Genomic DNA, 24,740 nt, shown 5'->3' with positions numbered 1-24,740 from the left:
TAATATTTGGAGCAGCTGTACTAGCAGCAGTAGTAGTAGTCACGGTTCCCTCGGATCCTTGAAATCCTTGAAAGTTCTTGAATTTTAATCAAGGCATTAAAAGTTTTTGTAAATAGACATGAATCATTAGAAGAGCTGGAGTTTAGATGTGTTGTAGAAGAATAGAAATTAAAAATGGTTTGATATTGTTTGCCATCTCTGCCTGTGTCATGGCACAGTTGAAAGGTATTCACACATTCAAGCTTCTCTCTCTTTCTTTTTCTCATGATGAACATTCTCATTGTTATAACAGTAATTAACCTTGATCAGCAAATCATTCCGTGCCATGTTGGGTCCTTGAATTTGAGGGAATTCAGCCTGGAAATTCCTTGAAAAGCCATCGAATTTGATGTTTGAGAGGGTTCAGGATCCCTAAGTAATAGTAATAAGAGTGGTACCAGTAATACTAGTTGTAACAGAAGTAATAATACTTACTAACAAGTAGTATTAGCTGTAGTAATACTAGTTGTAAGAGAAGCTGAAATTGAAGTAGTAATAGTAGAAGTAGTAGCACTTGCATGCTAGTCTTGGTGCAAGTATTTATAGTAGTATTGCAGTATTTCTCAATTGCTGTGGCTCATTTTTTAAACAGTCTTAACATTGTGTACAGCTGTAAATGCACTTGTCACAACTGTTGCATGGGACTTCACGTGTCCATTGCATGTCCACAAAAGGTAGCAACTTACCAAAAACATGTAGTTCATACTTCAAAACCAAGTTATTGTGTCAGTATATTGGCCAGTCCAGTCAAAATGAGAAGTTGTTTTGTCACTGTGTGAGCCGCACTGGTCAGAATGTTTAGATGTTTTTTCCTACGGCTGTGGAAATGTTTCATATATACAAATCTCTTTTTTGTTCTACTTTTTTGACACTGACTGCTGTACAGTACAAGAATGCCAGTTTTGTCTAGCTGAATGCTGTTGTGTATTGCACTGAGCTTTGTAGATTCTGATTTCAGCAGAAGGTCAATACATATGAAAAGTCAATACATTACATTTATTTGTGTAGCATTGTGTTAAATGTACTGTAAACATAAATTTCACCTTTGATTTTTCATGTAAAGTCATATACAGTGAACACAAAATGACATCAGTACAAAAAACCCCCCATACAAACAAAAGAAAGATTGGTTGATCATGATTCCAAGCTCATTACTGTCACCTGGCATGCATTGTGCCAGTTTAGCAGACGTCACATCACAAACATTCCATGCCATAGATATTTATGAAATATACATGTACGCCTGACTAGGGCTGGGCGATAAAATGATAGTGATACCTATCGCAATAGACACGTGATCAATATCAGTAGAAAATACGTTCAATAAAACGTCTAATAAAACAGGAAAAAAATCACCGTCCTGAACCGCAAGGCATTCTGGGGGATGCAGTTCCAGTGAGGGCTTCAGCCTCTCCCGGCGCTCACGGCACAGCTAAGCAAGTTTGGTTGCATGAACAAACTCACTCACTCACTGCTTGTAACGTACGTAACGTTCCAATAACCTGTTGAGTGAGATGCACACTAGCAGTTTCATGTTTGGTTGCGCCTTCGTGCCTCGTGTCTGCAACTCATAACAAAACAGTGAAAGGAGAAAATAGGCTGGTTCGAGATGAACTGCACCTCGCCTGGAAAGTAGACTCTGTCTAGGAAAGGTCAGTTCGCCAGTTTGGCAGTACTTCGGATTTTATAATTAACCAGTATGGTTAATTATAAAATGGTTATGGTTATGGTTATGTTGACCTCTTTTTCCCCTGTGTTTGTTTGTTCATTACTGAGGAAAGGTTACATTTAAAATAAAAGTGTTTAAATTAAACATTTTTTTCCTGTGGTCCTTATTTCAAATAGGTTTTAAAAATTCAGTAATTATCGATATTGACTGATATGAAACACTTATATCGTGATACATTTTTCAGCCATATCGCCCAGCCCTACGCCTGACAGATTTTGATAATTGAGTAGATCGTTTTGTTTGTGATGGCTCAAACAATGAAAGACTGTTTAGAAGTTTTGAGGAGTTTGACAATTTCACTGAGAATCAACTCATCAGTTTTGATTAGCAAGCCATGTGCAAGCAATTATAGTGCCAATTATAGATGATCTGACTTTGCACACATGCCAAAACGTGCAATATGTTTGAATTAATGAGAAATTCAAATCTGTTGTCAACAACAAAGTAATTGTTCAGAGATTCCAACTTACTGTTTTGAAAAAAAAAAAAAAAATCTCATTCATGAATATAAAACTGTAATATTAGCAGCATTTAGTGACTCCTGGTAGTCACCCAAGTGGTGTTTAACCTCATCTGTAACCGGAATCAGCTGCACCATGACAGCTCTTTGCATTAGGAGAATAAAAAATGGCAGGTTTCCTTGAAAAGGATAAAAACTGGAATTAGACTTTTTCCCTTCAAACACACACTCAGCCAGATGTCTCTTTGTTGCATGAATGAAGCTATACTTAGTCACCACAAGTCCATAAGGCATCACACACGAGGATGAACGGGTGTAGTCTCCTGCTTTGGTATCAAATGTTATCTTGCCTTAAGAAACAGTTGTTGTAATCTACATTTACAGCAGCAGGGAGAGAGAGTGGGTTGTTTTATACAGTCAGAGCAGAGACATGCTTTCCTGCTTGGATTTCCATCTGCAGTGGATAAACACAGAAGCTGCTCAGATGTATTGAATATCACCCATGTCTCCCACCAATTACTTTGTCCTTCTTCTCCCCCCCCCTTCCTCCGTGTCTTGTCTCCCCCTTGCCTATTCATCATGTTGATGGCTCACTTGGTGCTCGTCTAGTGTTCGACTGAATCTTTTGCGCGGAATCGTCGCAATCCGAAAGGGCCGTCTTCCCTCTGGCCTGATTTCCTGTTTGTTAATTAGCTGAAAGACAAGCATGAAAAACAGTCTGTTTTTATTTCCCCAGTGCAACATTCTGATGGAGTCGGACGGTAATGCAGAGCCCTATTTGTTGGGGAGTTATGAGGAGTTTGTAACAGCTTTAATTTCTCTTTACAACCGTCCTTGGTGGTGTGCTTTTATGTTTGTGTGTGTGCTGATAGCAGCTCTTGATCCTAAAGCTTTTATTTTTTTCCCCAGATATGCATGCCATTCATCTTTTCCTGCCCCTTTATCTGCTTGGACAGACTAAGATTTTTTCCAGTAATAGATTAAAGGTCACATGCACGGTCCATGGCACAATCCTGCAGGGCACAAAATGTTATCCGCAAAGGTTTAGGCCCTTTGTGAAGCTTATTTGCTCAGCTTTCCTAAGCCACAGAATCCTCTTTATTGCTTTGAAGAATCAAGGAGATGTTTAGGTTTCAATTAAATTGCCACTGAGCTCGATCAGCGATTGTATTACTAATACGATCCAACGTGGATACAAACACTGAAAACAAATAATCGGTCTTTCGAAGAGATTCAATTAGATGATAGTGATAGATTCATTAGTGTCCATGACATACACACTGATTGCTACTTATATCATTTAATGGGATAAAAATAGATTATTGTCAGCAGCCCGACCCCTTTGCTCTATTGACTACTCCCCTCATATTAGCGCATGTGGTCTGTTCTCCCTCCCATGTTAGTAGACTGGACACACTCTGTCATTTCAGAGTATTCCTGTTTTACTTTGTTTACATTTAGCCTTTGTCCTGTATGTGTCCACGTGACCGACAGAACATCTTTAAGTATACCAGCTCTTCCTTTTCTGCATTTGAGTCCTTTGGTCTCTGTTCTTGGAAATATCTGGTCGATCAGGGGAGACCAGGTTAATTGTAACAAATTTTAATTTTTATGCCATTATTCAAAATCTCTCAAACTATTTGGATACATTTCTACGTGGGTAACTTGTATAGTGTTCTTCTTGTAAACAGTCATTAATTGACCTTACAAGCAATGTTAGAGTCACAGTATTGATTGAAACACTAGGGGCTCTAGTTTCGCAGACCGGGCGAGGCGGGGACCCACTGGGTGTGGCCAGGCGGATTTTGTAAGTTTGGCACACCGTGCACCTGGTGCAGCTACTCCTCTATCCCACCTCCGTCCCTCCTACCAGTGCAAGTCGGAAAGAGGGAGGAGAGAAGGCGTGGAGTGGATTTTACACACGTCACACCAATCAAATAAGCCACTCTCCTCGCCCTTAAATGCGCCGCCTGAAGGTGTAATGAGAGTTTACTCAATTCGCCATGGCAGAAGAGAGCAGCAGCGTCAGATGGCCAAACTTCTCCCAGGAGGAAACTGATGTTTTGGTCCGGGAGGTCCAAGCTCGCAGTGTCTGAATATACGGAACTGCAAGCAGACCTCCACGGGCTGATGATGCAAAGGTAGCCTGGGAGGAGGTCACCACAATTGTAAATCAAAGTTGCGTTTCTCTCGTGCGCTCTCTCTTTCTCTCTCGCAGTCTCACTCTGTTTCTTTTCTTTTGACTTTTCTAAGATGACAGATGCTGAATATATACTCCCTATCTGATGCTGTGGCTGTTTGTGGTTGGCTGAGAGGGATGTGAACTCATTAGTTTTGTTAATCAAATCAGGTTGGGTTTCTATTACGCGTGCCAAACGGTGCCAATCCCCTTTAATCTGACATCAGATGTGACGGGACAGTCGGTATAGAGATAAATTTATGTGCTGATTGCAGATAGTTGCATTGAATAGTGGTTTTGTGGGTATTTATTGCATTGTTAATGTGCCTGACATTCTGGAAACCTGCCTGTGAGGTTTTGGTGGGTCGTGTGCGCACTGTCCGCCGGTCAGCCAAACTTCGACTTACACCGGCTGCGCTCCACCTGCACTGACAGTAGACCTGGTTTAAGCTGGCGAGCTTTTAGCGCACCTTCGGCGAAGCCTTTTGGCACGAAACTGTCACTGCGCCAAGCTGGATCTGTTGACACCTCCCCCTGCTGCGCCGCAACACACCCATCTCAGCGCACCTCGGTCTGCCAAACTACCAAACTGAGCGCGCCTCGGGTTGTGCTGCTCGAAACTAGCTCTGTGCGGGATTCGCCACCCTGCACCACCTGCACTGCGCTGGGAAACTAGAGCCCTAGAAGTCAAATGTTACATCTTCCCTGATGTGCAGGGGCCATTGTAAGAGCATATGAGGGTAGGGAAAGCTTTTATCACGCCAAATTTCACATCTGTGGACAAATGTGTGTCTAAAGCACTCCTCGTGTTAGAGGCCACTAAATACCTCATGGGATTGCAAAATAAAACTCATGCACCCTAGCACCGCTGCTGGAAAAAAAATTCTCAGGGGAATACTGGGAGATTAATATAATATATTATGGTGTCGAGAAGTGGTTAGCCTAGCTTAGCATAGGCAGAAATGCCAGACAAACTGCTAGCCTGTCCAAAGTAAAAAAAAAAAAAAAAAATACACCTGCCAGCATCTCTAAAGCTGACTGTTTACAAACTGACTACATTTGTGATTGTAGACAGTGAGAGAACTCTTTCTTGGCAAACAACAGCCAGACACAATGGCTTCCTGAGAAATTTTGTTGCGGTACGAAGCTGTGAACTGCCAAGTGATAAACTATGGTGAGGCGAGCCAGAAGCCAGTGTCTGAAGTAATGTTATTATGCTTTTGAGTGAGGCGAAGGTCCTGAAAGATACTCATATGCGTCTTCTTTCATGATTTTTCTTTGTTTTTTTACGGACAAAATGCTGAAGTTTGAATTATGGGTAGATTGATAAGCCTACATACAGAGAGTACTCCATTCTGGTCGAGTGAATATGAGCTGCAGTTCATTCATCCAGATCTCTTAAGTCTCGGCTGAGCTATCAGCCCGTCACATCCTCCTGACCTCTTGCTCTCTCTGTCTTATACTCTGATAGGTGGATGACCTTAAGGCCAAGCTGGCTGCTCAGGAAGTGGAACTCAAGCAGAAGAACGAGGACGCTGACAAGTTGATCCAGGCAAGAACATGTGCTCCTTTTTAGACACAATGAAAAAAATATCATTGTTCAGTGTTAGTATTTTCTCACTTATTGTCCAGAACCTCTAGTGGTGTCTAGTCATGCAGATAATTTGGGTTTTATCTGCCCAGGTTTTCATCTGTTGAGATTTCTGCAGTGACCCCAATACAATAGGGGTGAATTGAATTTCGCTTACAAACAATCCTTCCAAGAACAATATCATATTTGCTCCGGATAATCCACAGATAGAATAATGTGTTGGGTGTTGAAACTGCTCTCTATAGCCTGGACCTGTGATCTTTTACATCTTCTGTTATTTTGTTTTACAGACCAATGTAACCTCTAGTTTATGTTGAATATTAAGTCACCAGTAATTTCACAGTTTGTCTCTTGTTTTTAGTTCAAACTGAGCACTAGATTATTTGTTTGGGAGGTTATATCTTCCATTGTATCCATGCTGTGAAAACTAAGCAACTGGCTGAACTTGCACCATTATCCCAGCAATAAATCCTGTGTGCTGTCTTTAGGTGGTTGGGATAGAAACTGAGAAGGTGTCCAAGGAGAAGGCAGTGGCTGATGAGGAAGAGCAAAAGGTGGCAGCCATTGCTGTGGTGGTCAGCGGCAAACAGAGAGACTGCGAGGAGGACTTGGCCAAGGCAGAACCAGCTCTCCTTGCTGCTCAGGATGCCCTTAACACTCTCAATAAGGTCAGTCACTCTTATATCCCCCGCCGTGTCGTATTGATTTGCTCCATCATACCCTTCTTTCTTAGTTTTCTTCTTTTTAAGAAGGGTTGTGTTCTTTTCTCTTTGTTTGATTTAGTTTTCCCAGCTTCAGTGGAATAAGTTATGTCCACACAGGCCTTGAACTGTAGAAAAGATTATTGAATCACAGGCTTTAGCTGGGTCTTTGCTAAAATAATGTCTTCTGTATGTTCTGCAGGCATTTTACTTCATCCCCGCATCCCGCGTAGGTTTATGAGCAGCCTCTGGGATTTTCAAAAACACCCTCTGTGTTTAAAAGGTGCTCTCTGTTCAAACAACCAGAACAGACAGTTCAATCACTGCTTAGAGCTCTCTAAAGATGCCCTAATTAGAATTCTCTGTTGTCTTCTCAAAGTCAGCACAGGTTCTTCTTCCTTTAGTCTAATCCTATCCTTTTTTCTCTTTCTTTTTCCCCCAGCAGACAGCAAAGATATGCAGTTGTTCAAACTCAATTAAATCATAGCTCTTTCATTTTCCATCCATTACTCCCTCTGTACTTCAGAACAACCTGACAGAGTTGAAGTCGTTCGGCTCTCCGGTGGCCGCTGTGACCAACGTCACAGCGGCAGTCATGGTCCTGACAGCAGTCGGCGGCAAAGTGCCCAAGGATCGCAGCTGGAAGGCGGCAAAGGTGATGATGGCCAAAGTGGACACATTCCTGGACTCTCTGATAAACTTCAACAAGGAAAACATCCCAGAGGCTTGCCTGAAAGCTATTCAGCCTTACCTGCAGGTGAGCGTCCCAATTAACTCTCATCCATTAAAGTCTGTGCTAACAGCGCACAGTGTGCAATGTCTTCCGCTTGGCAAACTCAACTAATAAGTCAGACATTTAACAGGGGCGTGACTACCATGACAGTGGCACATTATGGCTGTCAAGCGTCCAAATGACAGCCAGAGAAAAATCAACCAGTTAATTAAGCGTTGCAAATTTAACAGCCTCCCTGATTATGAAGTTCAATGGAGCAGGTGCTGCAGATAAAGCCAAAATTCACTCTGTATCCACAGTGATTCAGTTTCCAGACTGTTGTTGTAACATGATTTAATAGGTCTTTTAAAAGACAGTTAATATTTAATATTGGTAGCCATAAACAAATGTTAAAACATGACATCACACTACAAGAAAGCATACTCAGCTACTTTTTGATCTACAAAAAACATTTTGCAACAGTATTTAAAGTGCTAAGCAGAGAAACATGACCATTTTCAAAACTGCCAAAATAGAATTTAGGGGAAAAAAGGGGGAGAAGGAAGTTATGCATCTCACATATAGGGACCCTGCTCTCTTCCCATTGACTCACAGAGCTATGGATCCGAGACATGAGGTCGGCAGTATGACCCTCCTTGAGAGTGCAGAAAGCCTGATTGTGGTCTTAGTGGTAATGTACGTAAATGTGTACACATATTATTCACTTTTTATTGCCAGTGGGTGAACAGATTGTAACATAATGTAAAAACTGAGACCTCCCCTGACTATCATGCTTGCCTACGTATAACAATCTGCGGACTAATTTCTATGAGAAGGACTTGGGATGAATTTTCTGGGAAATTATGCCTCATCTCTCTCTCTAGCGTTACCTTGCTTGCTAACGCGAACAAATTGGTGTCTGTCCCGGGGAGCAATATACTGTCTTAAGTGGATAATATTAGCACATTCATCTAGACCCATGGGGCTGGTTTGCAAATTACTTTATCAGCTAATGTGACGAAGCAACAATGCTGCATAGCTCGGTAACAGCCAGCTGGGCAGCCAACTACCTAATCATAATCTAAGTGGAGGATAACTAGCTAGCTGTAGCTATGCTGCGTGGATCTGCCCTTCTTTGCTTTGTAACATTCAAGCTAGAGGTCCAAATGAAATATAGAAACACTGCAGATAGTAGCTTTATTCTAAATATAATTGTAATATTTCTTTCTAGCATTCCATCAACACACCAGTCAGTCTTGTGTATGACACGTCACTGTTTTAGCCGATTCTCAGATGCTCACGTGTGCTTACAAGTGCAAGCTGGAGAAACAGAATGCTGACTGCCGATCTCTTAAGAGCCATCAGTGTCATTAATAACAAGGACTTTCTGCAAGTTACAGACAGAACCTTTAGCTTAATTTTGATCAGATCTTGCCCTGGTGGTGTGTTTGAGCGGTGTTTTATTTTGTTCATCTTTTCGATCTTCTCCAGGATCCAGAGTTCAAGCCAGATCTAATTGCCTCCAAGTCGAACGCGGCGGCCGGCCTGTGCTCCTGGGTTTTAAACATTGTCAAGTTCTACGAGGTTTACTGTGAGGTGGAGCCCAAGCGTCAGGCTCTGAGCAAGGCCAACGCAGAGCTGGCTGCTGCACAGGAGAAGCTTGCCGCCATCAAAAGCAAGATCAATGTAAGCCATCACATTGGACGAGGGATACAGGAAATGAAAAGTTTATTTGCTTTATGCCAAGTTTGTACTCGAAAAAGAAGAAAATTTCAAGATGTAAAATCCTGAGGATATAATATATGAAACAGTATTACCATTTTATTAAAGAAAGGACTTAGTGTTCTTTGAGGTCTTGTTGTTTTTTAGTCATTTCTTCACTCACACAAACACTAAAGAGCATCTTAAAACTTTAGTTTGTGGGCTGACTTTAGTACAAAACATAATGTGGGCTGAAAAATGACTTGTGAAAGCCAGAAATCTCAGCACCTAGCTGCAAAGATTTCAACAGACATCAACAACTCTATTAAACCCAGAAGATATGCAGCCCAATAAGAATTTGATGCCATAGAAATAAAGTAAAAACAACCAGAGGCTATAAGCAGAGGCAAAAATTCAGGATATGAATTATTTTATCAAAGCTTGAGTGACAGTTGACACATGAGCTCTGCCAGAAGTGATATACCACCAGCATTTCATCAATACAAAGCTGGTGTAAGTGCCATTAAAGGCTTTTACTGTTCATTAATCTAAAAACAAATCCATCAACTTAAAACCCCTATTGATAAAAGCAGCTGTAAATAATTGTTTCTCAGTGGCGTTTGACATTCAGCACATCAGAGCGCCTGAGAGCCCCAGCAGAGCGCGGTGCTCGGGACGCTGCGTCGGTTGCTTACATCAAACCCTGCAGAGTGACGAGTCTTAATAAGATCCAGCATGACTTCTCGCTGTCATTTTTCAGCCCTCAGTCAGATCGCCCGGAGAGCAGGTTCGGAGCCAAGGGGAATTAGCAATCCTCAAACTAATCTACTGAACCTGTGTGCCTCTCCACCGATTAATCCTGTTTGTCCTTGTGCTAATTGCTTCCATATGCCAAATAAATCCATAGCGGAGGGAATGATAAGTTTTACCCAACTTTTCTCACACTCGCAAGTTTCTTTCACAGGCAGACTTTAGTTATCTTTGTCTTTGAAGATTCTCTATGACCACGCTGTATTTTTAACAAGTGCCAATTTGTCTCTATTCCTGTGTGTGTCTGTCTGTGTGTTTGTGGCCTATCAGCACCTTAATGAGAACCTGGCCAAGCTGACAGCCAAGTTTGAGAAAGCCACCACAGACAAGCTAAAGTGCCAACAGGAAGCAGAGTCAACCGCGCGCACCATTTCCCTGGCCAACCGCCTGGTGAGGAGGGCAACAGCAGGGTCACGCAGAGCATCAGCATCCCACCAACACACTCACACACAAACACACTCTCTTTCCCATCTGTCCCACTTCCTCCTTCCCTCAGATAGATACAGATGGGTACAAATTGGTACATATATATATATATATATACCCAGCAACTATTTTTAGCTCTGCTTGTTAGTGTGACTGTCATTTCTTAAATGCACATACATATATGTTTGATATGGGTGGAAACCAATACAAATGCATTATTATGAACAGATAATGCATTCAGATTAATTCTTACTGTAATATTTCTCTCAGCATAACACAACTTCTCAGCGTCGTAACTAATAACATTTCAAACACACAAACAATATACATTATGCACTTTGCAACAGCCCACTGAGCCCACTCTTTACTGGTGATGTCATGGTTTCCACTGTCCACTGTCCACTGAGAATAGACGTCCAGAAATGTGCTTAGTCACAGAAAAGGCTCATAGTCACTGGATTCGGATGTTTTCTTCAGTATCAGAGTAATCGGGTTGACTGTACAGTGCAAACAGGACCTGCTGGCACCCAAAGCAGCAAGAGTTCATGATGAAGATTTGTCAGCATGTAGTCAGATAGATTAAAAGCACAGTTTAAAGTTATTATGTTAATATTCAGATATTGAGCATCAGTAACTTTGCATCAGTGTTTACCAGATTTGTTCTGCAGTGCACGACAGACCTGCAATTCATGCTTTATAGTGTGATTAAAGGAATACTTAACCCCCCCAAAAAATATTTGTATATCAGCTGCTCACTCTGTTGGTTAAATTAAGGAAGAAACCTTTCTTTTCCTTCCATTGCTTCACGGTATACGAAGACTCCAAAAACCAAAAAAATTCTTGGGGATTCAATGGGGGGCTGTGGTCAACAATAGCAAAACTATACCAAAGCATCTGTTCACAAACTCTCACACAACTCGTGCAGTATAATCCAAGTCTCAGTTATCTAGTTGTATGCTCAGTGTTTCCAAAACACATGCACTTTGGCTAATACCTTAACATTTCAAACACTTTGCATAAACAGTCTCAGGCACAGAGGAGTAGTGTGTCACTGCTGTTTAGAGAGAAGTATTTTAAATGGTGACTTAAGTACTGAGCATACAGCAGGATAACTGAGACTTGTTATACTGCACGAGTTGTGTGAGAGTTTGTGAACAGATGTTTTGATATATTTTGCTGTTACAAACGTAGACCCCTATGACTTGAATTCATCACGAACTGTCTGATTTGTGATTCTTGTGATTCTGTGGAGCAGTAAGAAAAACACAGTTTTCCTCATGGATTCAGTGTAACACGAGGCGAGTCTCTTGTATAGAAATGATCATTTGGTGGATGAAGTATTTCTTTGATATAATATTACACTATGATTTACATAATTTATTTTTTATTTTAATTTAGCAGTTTTACTTAAGATACAAACTAGGGGTGTAAATCACCAGTTTTATCATGATACAATATTGAATTTTAAACAAACTTAAAAATACATTTGTAACAGAAAGATGATCATATGGATTGATGTTTTCACTTTGCATTGATGATATTGGATCGTTGAACGTTGAATTGATATATAGATCCATATTCATGGGTTGTTACACCCCAAATAGAAACATATACAAGGAGTATAAATGATAGTAGGAAACAGATAAAACTATTGATGTTGAAGCAGTATAGGTGAATTCTAACAATATCATGTATGAATCTGAATAGAGAAATAAACACAGATATTCTGTGTGACAGAAATGGGTACAATTAGAAAGTGATGTTCCCAGATACATGTCCTGCGTCCCTTAGGCATTCAAGAAGGCAGTAAACGCACCATCAAAAAGTCCTGAATATGAACCCTATTATATCCCCAGATTAAGCTACATTGTGAACAACAAATCTGTGTTGCAATCATAGAAACAGTAGCATCGTATGACTTTACTTACTTTGAAAGTATTCATTGTGTCACAGAAACCACTGAGAATGAAACTCTGCACAGATCTGACACCTGCCCACCCCCTGCCTGCTCTCATACCCCGCTCTCTAAAGCTCTGTGCACCGCCGAAGCCTGGCGAAGGTGGCAGTGTATATTTTTAGGGTCACGAAATGTACCAGAATTCACATAGATGTAGGATATTACTATAGATATTCCTGTAAACTTACATCATAACATCTGCCGTGAGAGCAGATACTGTATTGACCCATGTCGATGACCCAATGATGTTCTACTGTCCAGGGATGTCATGTTGAAAAAAAAAAAATCAGACTTGATTCACTTTATACTGAGTAGATGATTTTGGTGCTATCCATACCCAACTCAAGATGTGAAATTTGCATTTCAGATTTTGGATTTTATTTAGTTTTTTAAAAACATTCTCAACTTCCATGAATGAACATAGCCATTAATACAACCATGTAACATCAAACACAAGGTTAACACTACAGCTGGTCCAAAAGCACTTTATCAGTTTCCCTGGGACCCACTCAAACTACCACCTGTGGGTTTTGGGGACTCACTACATTGAAAACCTATCAACATCACTGAGTAGCTTTTGCATTACACCCCAAGTGCCCAAACCTGTATTTATACAGGCATATACCCAAAAGCTATATTTTATCTGCTTGTTAGTGCAGCTGTCTCTCTTAAGTGCACATTACATATGTTTACACACATACATAACCACACACATACATATAAGCCCCGCCATCATCTACCTGTGTGCAAATCAACTGCTGACAGCAGCACAACAAAAGGATGAGTGTTGACACTGTTAGTATGATAATCTGAATTATTCAGAGGAAGATATCAGAAGCCTGACAGGAGCAACAAAAGGACGAGAGGTTGTGCTCATCTGCTAGTCGGTCACAAATATCAATGCAAATGCAGTCAACTTGCTGAAGTGCACAATCTCTCTATGACGTATGCTGAGAAGTTACAGTCTGAATCAAAGTACAGGATCTCTCAAGTTTGGAAGAGATAAGATATTAAGGTGAACTTTATTGATCCCTGAAGGGAAATTGGATCATTGCTGCACTAAAGAGTAGAGGTGTTGGTACATGAGCAGAGAGGTGATAAAGAATATGAAAACCTAATAAAAAAGGACTTGAAGGGAGCAAGTCAGTGTTGTTCTTAAGATTTCCTGATGTTCGCGAGGCTCCGCGTTCATGATGGCAACCATACATTAATGTAGATTTGATTTTACAGGATTCCCGAGGGGAAAATGCTATAGCAATGTAAGAAAAATAAAATACAACAGGTCTTCATCCATCCTTGTGTTTCAGGTAGGGGGTCTGGCATCGGAGAACATCCGCTGGGCGGAGGCCGTAGAAAACTTTAAGAAGCAGGAGAGGACTCTCTGTGGGGACGTCCTCCTCATCACCGCCTTCATCTCCTACCTTGGATACTTCACCAAGCGCTATAGGCTCCAGCTTATGGACAACACCTGGAGGCCTTATCTCAGTCAGCTAAAGGTGGGTGTCCCTAAGTGGGATTTATATTCATGCATTAAGGGGTGGTGGCTGTGTGTGCGTCCTCAAAAATTTAACTCATCTATGGAGATATTTCATTGAGCCCACAAGAACTGTCGGGGGGGAGGCACATTCTAAGTACAGTGTTAACATAACTATTAGAACCAGAGCTATGGAAAATACCTTTTTTTCTTTTCAGTATTAACTTTTTAGCTACTCACTACAGCACCAAACTTTTTTTTTTATCAGTCCACAGTTGAAAATACAAAACAGTAAATACACAATTTACTCCTCCACATGGAGACCAGAACTGTGATTGGTCAGTATGAGCTGCATATGTTTTCTCCTGCAAGTTTCTGATGCGGGTGGAAATCAGAGGCTGAACAATAAATCAAAACCCACATGCACAGTCTCCACTGTAGTGCTTGTGCTAAGGATAATTCCAGCTTTATACTCCTGTTGTAGGAAACAGCACTGTATAACTGTGATTCAAACTTTTTATGTACTATCTTTCATCTGTAAGGTTCCCATCCCAGTGACACCTGACCTGGACCCTCTGACCATGCTGACAGATGATGCTGACATTGCGGCTTGGCAGAACGAGGGGCTGCCCGCTGACAGGATGTCCACAGAGAACGCCACAATTCTCACTTCCTGCCAGCGCTGGCCCCTCATGGTGGACCCCCAGCTGCAGGGTATCAAGTGGATCAAGACCAAATATGGCGAAAACCTACATGTCATTCGTATCGGACAGAGAGGGTAAGAGACTTTATGGTGAAATGTGCTCATGGTTATTTTTAGACAAGTTTTTGATGGAGGCATCCTGCTGTTTTATCCTGACAGGTACCTGGATGCCATAGAGAGAGCACTGGCAGCAGGTGATGTGGTTCTGATAGAGAATTTGGAGGAAACACTGGATCCTGTTCTTGGACCTCTGCTGGGCAGAGAAACCATAAAGAAGGGCAGGTAAAAATACTTTTTAACTTTTTAAAAACTACACAGCTAAAAAAAATTGAAAGGAACACTTAAATCAGACATCAGATCTTGATGAACAGATACTCAAGTTTAAAATCTTTACTGATGTACCTTGTTTAATTTGTTGAGAACAAAATGATGAAACGGTCACTGGCAACCAAAATCATCAACCCACCGAGGGCTGGATTTAATATCACGCAGAAATTCAAAATAAAAAAAAAACGAAATCACAGGCTGATCCAACTTGGGTGATTTTTAACATGGTAACTCATAATGTGACTCAGTCATGTGTATGGCCACCGTGTGCACTTCTGACAACATCTGGGCATGCTCCTAATGAGTCGGCAGATGGTGTCCTGGGGCATCATCTCGCAAACCTGAATCAGGGCGTCAGCGAGCTCCTGGATAGGGGTGGTGGTACTTGGCAGCATTGGATGCACCGATACATAACATCCGATAGGAGCTCTTATGGATTTAGGCAAGGGTAATGAGAGGGCCAGTCAATGGCATCAATGCCTTCGTCATCCACGAACTGCCTACACACTATGAGGTTGGACATTGTCCTGCACCAGGAGGACCCCAGGGCCCACTGCAACAGTGGCTATGGTTACATGATGGCTTCTCATTCGGAATGAAATGAATCTGAATGAAATCATTCGGAATTAAAGTGTTTCCAGGTAGTTTACATAGGAAATATTAATTCTGAATGAGGGTTTACATGGGAGATCAGTTCAATCGCCTTTATTCAGGTCTGCGCAAGGTTTGGGGCAGGGAAGGTTTCTGATTGGATAGGGGTCGGGGCGGATGTTACGTGTTTACATTTACCGGAAGAAAACACTGTAGTCCTCGCTCCGGATAACAAGATGCTTGACAACGCCGTTATTACTGCCTTTTTCGGCCGTGTTTTGCTTATATTCTTAAAGCAGCAGTACGACAACAACCTTGTTCTGCTAATGCTTCATCTGTTGAGCAGGAGAAGGGAGGCAGAAGACTGTGCTGTGGCGAATGGAAACCGGTGAGTGCAACGAGTCCGACTGCTCTAGCTCAGCCTGTTGCTATGCAGCCCGTTGCTATGCGCGCTATATACGTCATCGCACCAGAAGGGCAAGGAAACGAGCATGCGCAGAAAGACCGGAATGAACTTAAAGAGGAATGAGTATATACATGCACACAAAATTCTTTCATTCGGAATGACAAATGGAATAAACCACCCCCTTTAATCGGATTTAATTTTGAATCGGAATGACCATTTTTCAATCGGAATGACCGTTTACATGACCACTTTTAATCGGAATGGCCATTCATTCCGATTAAAAGTGGAATTAAACTGTCCATGTAAACGTACTGAGTGTAAGGTCCGAAAAATCACTCTGACGATTTCATCCCAGTACCTAACAGCAGTCAGGGTACTGTTGGATATAACATGGAGGTCTGTGAAACCCTCCAAGGATATGCCTCCCCAGACCATCACTGACCCACCACCAAATAGGTCAAGCTAGATAATGTTACAGGCAGAATAACGTTGACCACGGTGTCTCCAGACTTTTTCACGCCTGTCACATGTGTTCAATGTGAACCTGCTCTCATCTGTGAAGAGCACAGGATGCTAGTGGCTGACCAGTCCAGCTAATCGAGCTGCACAATGTTGGGCTATGAGCACAGATCCTACTAGAGGGTGTCAGGCTCTCATGCTACCCTCACATAGTATGTTTCTGACAATTTCGTCAGAAACATGCACACCAGTAGCCTACTGGAGGTCATTTTATAGGGCTCTGGCCATGCCCCTCCTGGTCCTCCTTGCACAAAGAAGCGGATACTGGTCTTGCTACTGATGCCCTTCTACGGCCCTGTCCAACTCTCCTTGTGTAACGGCCGGTCTCCTGGTATCTCCCCCATGCTCTTGAGACTGTACTGGGAGACACAGCAAAACTTCTAGCAATGGCACATATGGATGTGCCATCCTGGAGGAGCTGGACTACCTGTGCAACCTGATTGGGTTGCAGGTACTCCTTCATGCTGCCAGTAGTGACAAGGACACTAGCAGAACACAAAACTAGAGAAGAATTAGCCAGGAAGGATGAGGAGAGAGCAACTCTACAGTACAGGCCAAAAGTTTGGACACACCTTCTCATTCAATGCGTTTTCTTTATTTTCATGACTATTTACATTGTAGATTCTCACTGAAGGCATCAAAACTATGAATGAACACATGGAGTTATGTACTTAACAAAAAAAGGTGAAATAACTGTAAACATGTTTTATATTCTAGTTTCTTCAAAATAGCCACCCTTTGCTCTGATTACTGCTTTGCACACTCTTGGCATTCTCTCCATGAGCTTCAAGAGGTAGTCACCTGAAATGGTTTTCCAGCAGTCTTGAAGGAGTTCCCAGAGGTGTTTAGCACTTGTTGGCCCCTTTGCCTTCACTCTGCAGTCCAGCTCACCCCAAACCATCTCGATTGGGTTCAGGTCCGGTGACTGTGGAGGCCAGGTCATCTGCCGCAGCACTCCATCACTCTCCTTCTTGGTCAAATAGCCCTTACACAGCCTGGAGGTGTGTTTGGGGTCATTGTCCTGTTGAAAAATAAATGATCGTCCAACTAAACGCAAACCGGATGGGATGGCATGTCGCTGCAGGATGCTGTGGTAGCCATGCTGTTCAGTGTGCCTTCAATTTTGAATAAATCCCCAACAGTGTCACCAGCAAAACACCCCCACACCATCACACCTCCTCCTCCATGCTTCACAGTGGGAACCAGGCATGTGGAATCCATCCGTTCACCTTTTCTGCGTCTCACAAAGACACGGAGGTTGGAACCAAAGATCTCAAATTTGGACTCATCAGACCAAAGCACAGATTTCCACTGGTCTAATGTCCATTCCTTGTGTTTCTTGGCCCAAACAAATCTCTTCTGCTTGTTGCCTCTCCTTAGCAGTGGTTTCCTAGCAGCTATTTGACCATGAAGGCCTGATTCGCGCAGTCTCCTCTTAACAGTTGTTCTAGAGATGGGTCTGCTGCTAGAACTCTGTGTGGCATTCATCTGGTCTCTGATCTGAGCTGCTGTTAACTTGCGATTTCTGAGGCTGGTGACTCGGATGAACTTATCCTCAGAAGCAGAGGTGACTCTTGGTCTTCCTTTCCTGTGTCGGTCCTCATGTGTGCCAGTTTCGTTGTAGCACTTGATGGTTTTTGCGACTCCACTTGGGGACACATTTAAAGTTTTTGCAATTTTCCGGACTGACTGACCTTCATTTCTTAAAGTAATGATGGCCACTCGTTTTTCTTTAGTTAGCTGATTGGTTCTTGCCATAATATGAATTTTAACAGTTGTCCAATAGGGCTGTCTGCTGTGTATTAACCTGACTTCTGCACAACACAACTGATGGTCCCAACCCCATTGATAAAGCAAGAAATTCCACTAATTAACCCTGATAAGGCACACCTGTGAAGTGGAAACCATTTCAGGTGACTACCTCTTGAAGCTCATGGAGAGAATGCCAAGAGTGTGCAAAGCAGTAATCAGAGCAAAGGGTGGCTATTTTGAAGAAACTAGAATATAAAACATGTTTTCAGTTATTTCACCTTTTTTTGTTAAGTACATAACTCCACATGTGTTCACTCATAGTTTTGATGCCTTCAGTGAGAATCTACAATGTAAATAGTCATGAAAATAAAGAAAACGCATTGAATGAGAAGGTGTGTCCAAACTTTTGGCCTGTACTGTATGTGGCCACCACATGTTAAACCATTCCCTTTTTGGGGGTTGTCTTGCTTTTGCCTATCAGTTGCACCTGTTGTAACTTTCATTTGTACCAAAGCAGGTGAAACTGATTCACAATTACTTGTGCTTCTTAAAGGGACAGATTGATATCCCTGAGGTTTAACTGACTTGGTGTTATACTGGGATGAATACGTGTACTTAACATTGTGAATCAGGGCTGAGTATTGAACCTTTCCTGCTGACAAGACAAACTCTCAAGACAACCTCAAGTTATATTTAGTAGCTTTTATTCTTGTCATATTTTGTTAAAAAGCAGATGGAGTTTCTCATTCGTCCTGTAAAATATAGATGAATAAATATTTTAAGGACTTCTTGTCTACCTTGGCTTAAAATTTGAATGAGTTAATTATTGACCTTGAAAACACCAGTTGACTGAAAAAAACCTCACCTCGAAGTCCTTGTAGTAGCTATTCTCTTTGGATCTCTTCAAACAGAGCACCTGAGTTGAGATTGTTTCGTCAACCAAAGTAAAGAGTGGGCTTTGAATCCAGTTTTGCTTATGACTTAAAGAGATAATTCACCACCGTTTTTGTAGATGCCCAATCAGTGTTAATGGTAAGTGTAGTCAATTGAAGCAATAAATTCCTCATTGTGTACTATATTGACCAAGAAAACAGAGTTCTACTGCTCGCGTAGCTGTACCTGCAGTGCCCACGTGTACTAGGATGCATTGCACACAAGCCTCTGGTTCTTATTTTTACAGTCTATGCTTTTGACACCTCTAGCAATTACTGGCCTAGTAGCCTATAACTAGTACTTTGTTGGCCAAAACATGGCGTTAGGTAACCAATTTATCGTCAAGATCCTGAAGGAGTTCTTAAGCACATATCTGTTCAAGTAAGGAGTAAATATAGGCTCTCTCAGGGCCCTCCGCGCATCGATGACAGCATCCAACAAAAACTGCCTCCTCTGAAAATCATTGCAGCACAAAGTTTTTGTTAGCAACAAAGGGCACATTCAGCAAAGGCACCACCAGTCGCTGTTTGCTCTCACCAGCTCAGGTTCTGGAGTTTCCCCACTGGCCATATCCTCTACTTGCAGCCACAGCCCCAGCCTTTCTCCACTGCATTTTTATGGCCGTATTTTTGGCCCTGAATCTGCTTCGTATCTGAGTTAGCCCAAACAATATGAAATGTATCTTTATCCATGACATCATCTGCACATATTTTTTTTGAGATGCCATTTCTACTGTTGGAAACGTAGTTAGCTTGCAATACAAGTGAAGTTCATTTTGAGCAGAGTCAAGATCATGAACCTCTGGCTACCTGGAGGCAAAATCCAACCTATGTCACTGCCACATCAAATGATGGTGCTGAATATCAGGAAGAACAACAGATAATACTGCTGTGAACTCAGCTTCCTTGATCAGTATAGCACACACTAAGGCATTCATTGCTTCAGTCAACTACATTTACCATCAACATTGATTGGACATCTGCATAAAAGGTGTCAAATATCCCCTGTAAATGTGTCTGTGGCACCTACTATCAAAAACTGCCATGAATGGAAAGGTGGCATTGAATCCTTGCTCATTCCTCAGTTTCTGATTTAAAACATGCAGAGTATGCATTCAAACAGCAATTAAGCAATTTGAGGGACACAAGATCACTAAAGTAAAGGTAGGTGGCCTAATGCGTGTTTACGTAAACTCTCAACCTTCTTAATTCAAACTGTGTTATATACTTTTTCATAATAAAGATGTGTACTGCCACCACTAGTGCCACATGTATTCATTTTATATCAATCATGTTTTTAATAAATATGTGTTTCATAGTGGCCTTCCTTTACCAAAGATGTCATCTTGTCAGTGTCATTCACCTCTCACATGATGGATAGGATGCTGTATGATCTGAAGATGAAATGATCAATTCTGCTTGGTTGTTTATGGAAATCATAATTGATTGACGTACGTTTTGAGTTCACACAGATATGCAGTGCCAAATGTTATCACACTTACTTTAACTGAAAATGCTATTGTCATATACTGTAGACTTTCTACATGTGCATAATGTAACAATCAGCAAACACACATCCAGTCCTTGTTTATCACAACAGGTGCATAAAAATTGGAGACAAGGAGTGCGAGTACAATCCCAGTTTCCGCCTCATCCTGCACACCAAGCTCGCTAGCCCTCATTACCAGCCGGAGCTGCAGGCTCAGTGCACCTTGATAAATTTCACAGTGACCAGAGATGGTCTGGAAGACCAGCTGCTGGCTGCGGTGGTCAGCATGGAGAGACCTGACCTAGAACAGCTGAAGGTGAGGAAGTCAAAGTGTCAGTGGAGGCAGAGAGATACACTACCTGATACAGCTATTTAACAACAGAGAGGAATTTTTTAGAGGTTTCTTTTCATCTGACATGTTGCAGGAATGTAAAAGTGAACCTGAGCAGACATGAAAGCAATATCTGTCACACTCTTCAGGTGCTATCAGAGAACAAACAACTGTTCCACGTTGGACGCTTTTGAGTTTCGCTCCTAACATCTCTTCTGTGCAGGTGTAATTAAAAGAAACAGTGAGAGGAGTCAGGGGCCTCCAGAAGCCGGGCGTAGCTCTCTCGCTCGTCATTACCCATCTTTAACGCTTCATGTCTGCAAGAAAACATCGTCTGTCTTAAACATCACAAGAGGCTGCAGGTCCGGGCTCTTTGATTCCAAAACAATCAGCTGGTGCCTTTGATTAATGGCACACTAAGTGGATGTGTGATAATTATGGGGCTTTGGGTTTCTCACTTAGGGAGACTGGGACACTGCAAGGCTGTGTGTGTCTGAGTGTGTAACTGTGTGTGTATGGGTGACTGTGTCCATGTGGCATGTGTATATAGAACAAGTAGTTACTACAGTTACCTAAAGTTATCCATGATTCCACAATTTTTTAAAGTCAGGGTAAAGTATAATCTGAGATTTACATCTAAATATATTAGAAATATTTTTTGCTACTTCTGTCAAGGATTTTTTTTTTTTGGCGAGGCTAAAAGCCTGCTCGCTGACCTAATGGAGCAACCTTTAGCGTAAGCCCCTCCCCTACACTATACAAGAACTAGAGCTGATGAGTTTTATTGTTGTTTGAACGAATAAACAAAAATCACCATTCTGTTTCAGACTGACAAGAACTAGGCTAATTTTTGGGCAGGTCAGTGTCCTCTGGCTCCGAATTTGATTCTGCCTCTGGTGGGTCAAACATGTATGGCTGTCCAAGTCCAATAAGGTTATGAGATGGAGAATCCTTTGTCGTGCTACATTTAAAAGAGGATGCAGCTTTTTAATCATTCATGGCTGGGTACTCAATAACACATTTTTTTGTGCTGTGACAAAATCATTACTCTTTTATATTTGCTGTACTCCAAATGTCAATGAACATTTCCTTTTCTTGTGGGAGTCGTTGGAATGTGGGGCTCCCTGTGGAGTTTTTCACCTCTCATAGCATTATGGAGCTTTTAAGGTTGGCCCATAGACTGTATAAAAATGATAAACATAGCCACCGTGACCTCACTAATTGATTTGTATTGTGACTGTGGCCATCTTGGAGATTTGGAGTCTGAACTAATGAGAAGTATATTGATGAGAACATTCTAGCGAGTGACCTCACATTATTCCAATGACCTACGGGTGGCGGTAACACGCCAAGATACACAGTAATGTGCCAGCAAAGGCTGCTAGCTAGTAAAGGGATGTAAATAGTGCATACTTTAAAATACTTAAAAAATGGGCTTCAGACATGTTTTATGAGAATGATTTTTTGTGTTTCAACATAACTTTGAAACACTTCAACATAACTTTTCTACGTTTACAAAAAATTCTACAGGTCTTCCATATTGTAGGTGTTCAGTTGGGTTGTGGTCTGATGGCTATGACAGCCATAGCATATGAATCACATCATTTCCATTCTCTTTAAATGATCCAGTGAGCCTTTGTGCATTGCATGGGAATATCTGCCTTTGTTGTCCACTCATTTATTCATGATTTATTTTGATTTGCCAGCCATCTGTATTTATAGAGAATCTTTCTCTAACAGTCAATAATGGGTTCATCAGAGCATTGTTACTGGAAAAACAACAAGCGATTTTTATGAGAATGGTAGACTGAAACAAATTGGTAAGGAAGTTTTGAGCTTTTAAAACCAAAACATTGGCTACGTTTACATGCACACTTTTGTTATGGGTCATGTAAACAGAATATTCAGTTTCAATATTCGAAATCAGGCTTGATTCCGAATGTAGCATTTTCTGATTAAGATGTGGGATATGCCGATATTGAGGGTTACTTGGTGATCTATACAGCACATTTGGAATATGCATCTCACTTGGGGTTTTTACTGCAGTTTGTGACACATAACCTGTTTATGGTCAGCTCTGACAGTTTGCAAACCAGCTTGCCAGTAGTATGGAGGCTGGGGTAGAAATGCATGGCTAAAATAAAAGCCCACATTTCTGGTTGGCAGAAGAAACACACCTACTTTAAAACATTGTGAAAGACTTGGATATCAGAAGGTTTTTAGATATGCACAAATATTGCAAGGCAGACATTTTCAAAAAGGCGGTTAAAGGAATGAAAGAGGGAGGCTGTGTTTGCTCCGTCGAAGTCCAAAGCTGGTGGAAAACTTTGAAAAATCTTGTTTTGATGCAAAGAAGCAAGGGTACGTTCATCTGAGTATGCACGACTACATGTTAACAGGAATAAATAGTGGGATATTAGTTTTCAGAAGCTATGGCAACATATTGGTAGAAAATCGGAATATACACTTTTTTATGATTAAAGGCAAATACTGGAATATTTTGTGCATGTAAATGTAATCAGTGAGTTGAAAGACGTTAAAATACTGAAGGGACTGCAGAGTCAGATAATAAATGTTTGTGGGTATGTCACTAGGAGACACCCCTAAATAACTACATTACGTATAGTTATATATTACATATAGTTATTTAACTCATTGTTGATGTAAAGACAGTTAAGTGCAGTTTTAACTGTTGGCTAGAAATCCACTGGATTGCTTTCCAGCACAGTGACTTTTTTCTAGCACAAAAAGATGCATGATGGGAAACACTGTTAACTGACAATGCTGCTGCTGCCATAGTACCACACAGGTCTAATTTCCTAGACCTGTATCCGAACCAGAACTGGTATGCCTAATACTAGACCCACCCTGCTACCCGCACATATGACCATTTAGTTCCTCAACCTGACCCAATGCACTGACAAAAGATCTATAGCCCAACCCGAAATTGCAAATCCTATAATAACCATGCCCTAATAATCCTGTTAGGCAGCACAGTAAAAGTGATTATTTTTATACATTTCATACATGTGAAACTAATATATTTTAAAATATTTCATTATTATTTTAATATATTTATCATCCAATACCTGCCATTTCACCCATATGTTAATTTTTTCACCCAAACCCTAACCTTGAAATAAAATGAAGACAAAATACCACCCCCATATCACCTTTTATGTGGGTCACCTGCCATCGGGTCAGGTACCTGATGCTGCTGCTAAACAAAAATTACTAACCGACATGGCTATGATTTAATGTCTTAATTTATGTAAAAATGTGCTGCACACAATATCTTAAAAGGTCATTATTTCTGTTCAGTTATGATGGCTATCATTTTTCATGCTGCCTACTGCTGCATGTATTCATTTAGTCAAACGCTTGTCCTGTTGTTACAAACGCATCAGTTATCCACCCAGATCCACCCAACAAATAGTTTTAAATAGAAGATTTAAAAGCTTTTATGAACTGGTTAGTTTGAAGTATCAGCATGCTAAAAATGTTAGACAATATGAAAAGATAAAGTATTTGTAATTGAATGTCCTGGCTTGTTACTCTGCACCATTCATGATGAATCACTCCTGGAGGCAATAATCCATTAATCCTAAATCAGAAAATCAAATGAACCTTTGAAACACTAACAATTCACCATTGTGTTGCAGTCACCCTGGATACTGTTCCTTTGACACTCTTCCATTTATCATCAGGCTCCGGGAATTGTGTAATTGTATCTTGATACTATCCTCAAGGGAGTTTCATCCTTTTTTATCACTTTGGCAGACTCATTTATGTTCACACATCCACCTCTCCAAAATCAAAAGAGAGGCAGATAGGAGACACTTTAAGGTGCATTTTCCCTCTTCATGTAAATCACTGTCTTTGTTGTGTGGACTCTTGACTGAGAGGAGGAG

At 41.3% G+C, this 24,740-nt stretch overlaps 1 protein-coding gene across 1 annotated transcript in view; it reads left to right on the top strand.

The window, feature by feature from the left end:
* dnah9 (dynein, axonemal, heavy chain 9) overlaps positions 1-24,740 on the top strand; it is a 209,517-nt gene that overhangs the window by 126,514 nt on the left and 58,263 nt on the right. The window contains exons 55-63 of the mRNA XM_049562910.1: positions 5,879-5,959; positions 6,487-6,666; positions 7,226-7,456; positions 8,903-9,097; positions 10,193-10,312; positions 13,613-13,801; positions 14,322-14,557; positions 14,642-14,764; positions 20,610-20,814. Coding sequence (XP_049418867.1) covers positions 5,879-5,959; positions 6,487-6,666; positions 7,226-7,456; positions 8,903-9,097; positions 10,193-10,312; positions 13,613-13,801; positions 14,322-14,557; positions 14,642-14,764; positions 20,610-20,814 — 1,560 coding nt within the window. The remainder of the gene's footprint in view (positions 1-5,878; positions 5,960-6,486; positions 6,667-7,225; positions 7,457-8,902; positions 9,098-10,192; positions 10,313-13,612; positions 13,802-14,321; positions 14,558-14,641; positions 14,765-20,609; positions 20,815-24,740) is intronic.

Source organism: Epinephelus fuscoguttatus, linkage group LG20 (genome assembly GCF_011397635.1).
Source record: "Epinephelus fuscoguttatus linkage group LG20, E.fuscoguttatus.final_Chr_v1".
NCBI classification, from domain to species: domain Eukaryota; kingdom Metazoa; phylum Chordata; class Actinopteri; order Perciformes; family Serranidae; genus Epinephelus; species Epinephelus fuscoguttatus.
Note: the sequence above shows the minus strand (reverse complement) of the source record. Positions and strands in the feature narration are given on the sequence as shown.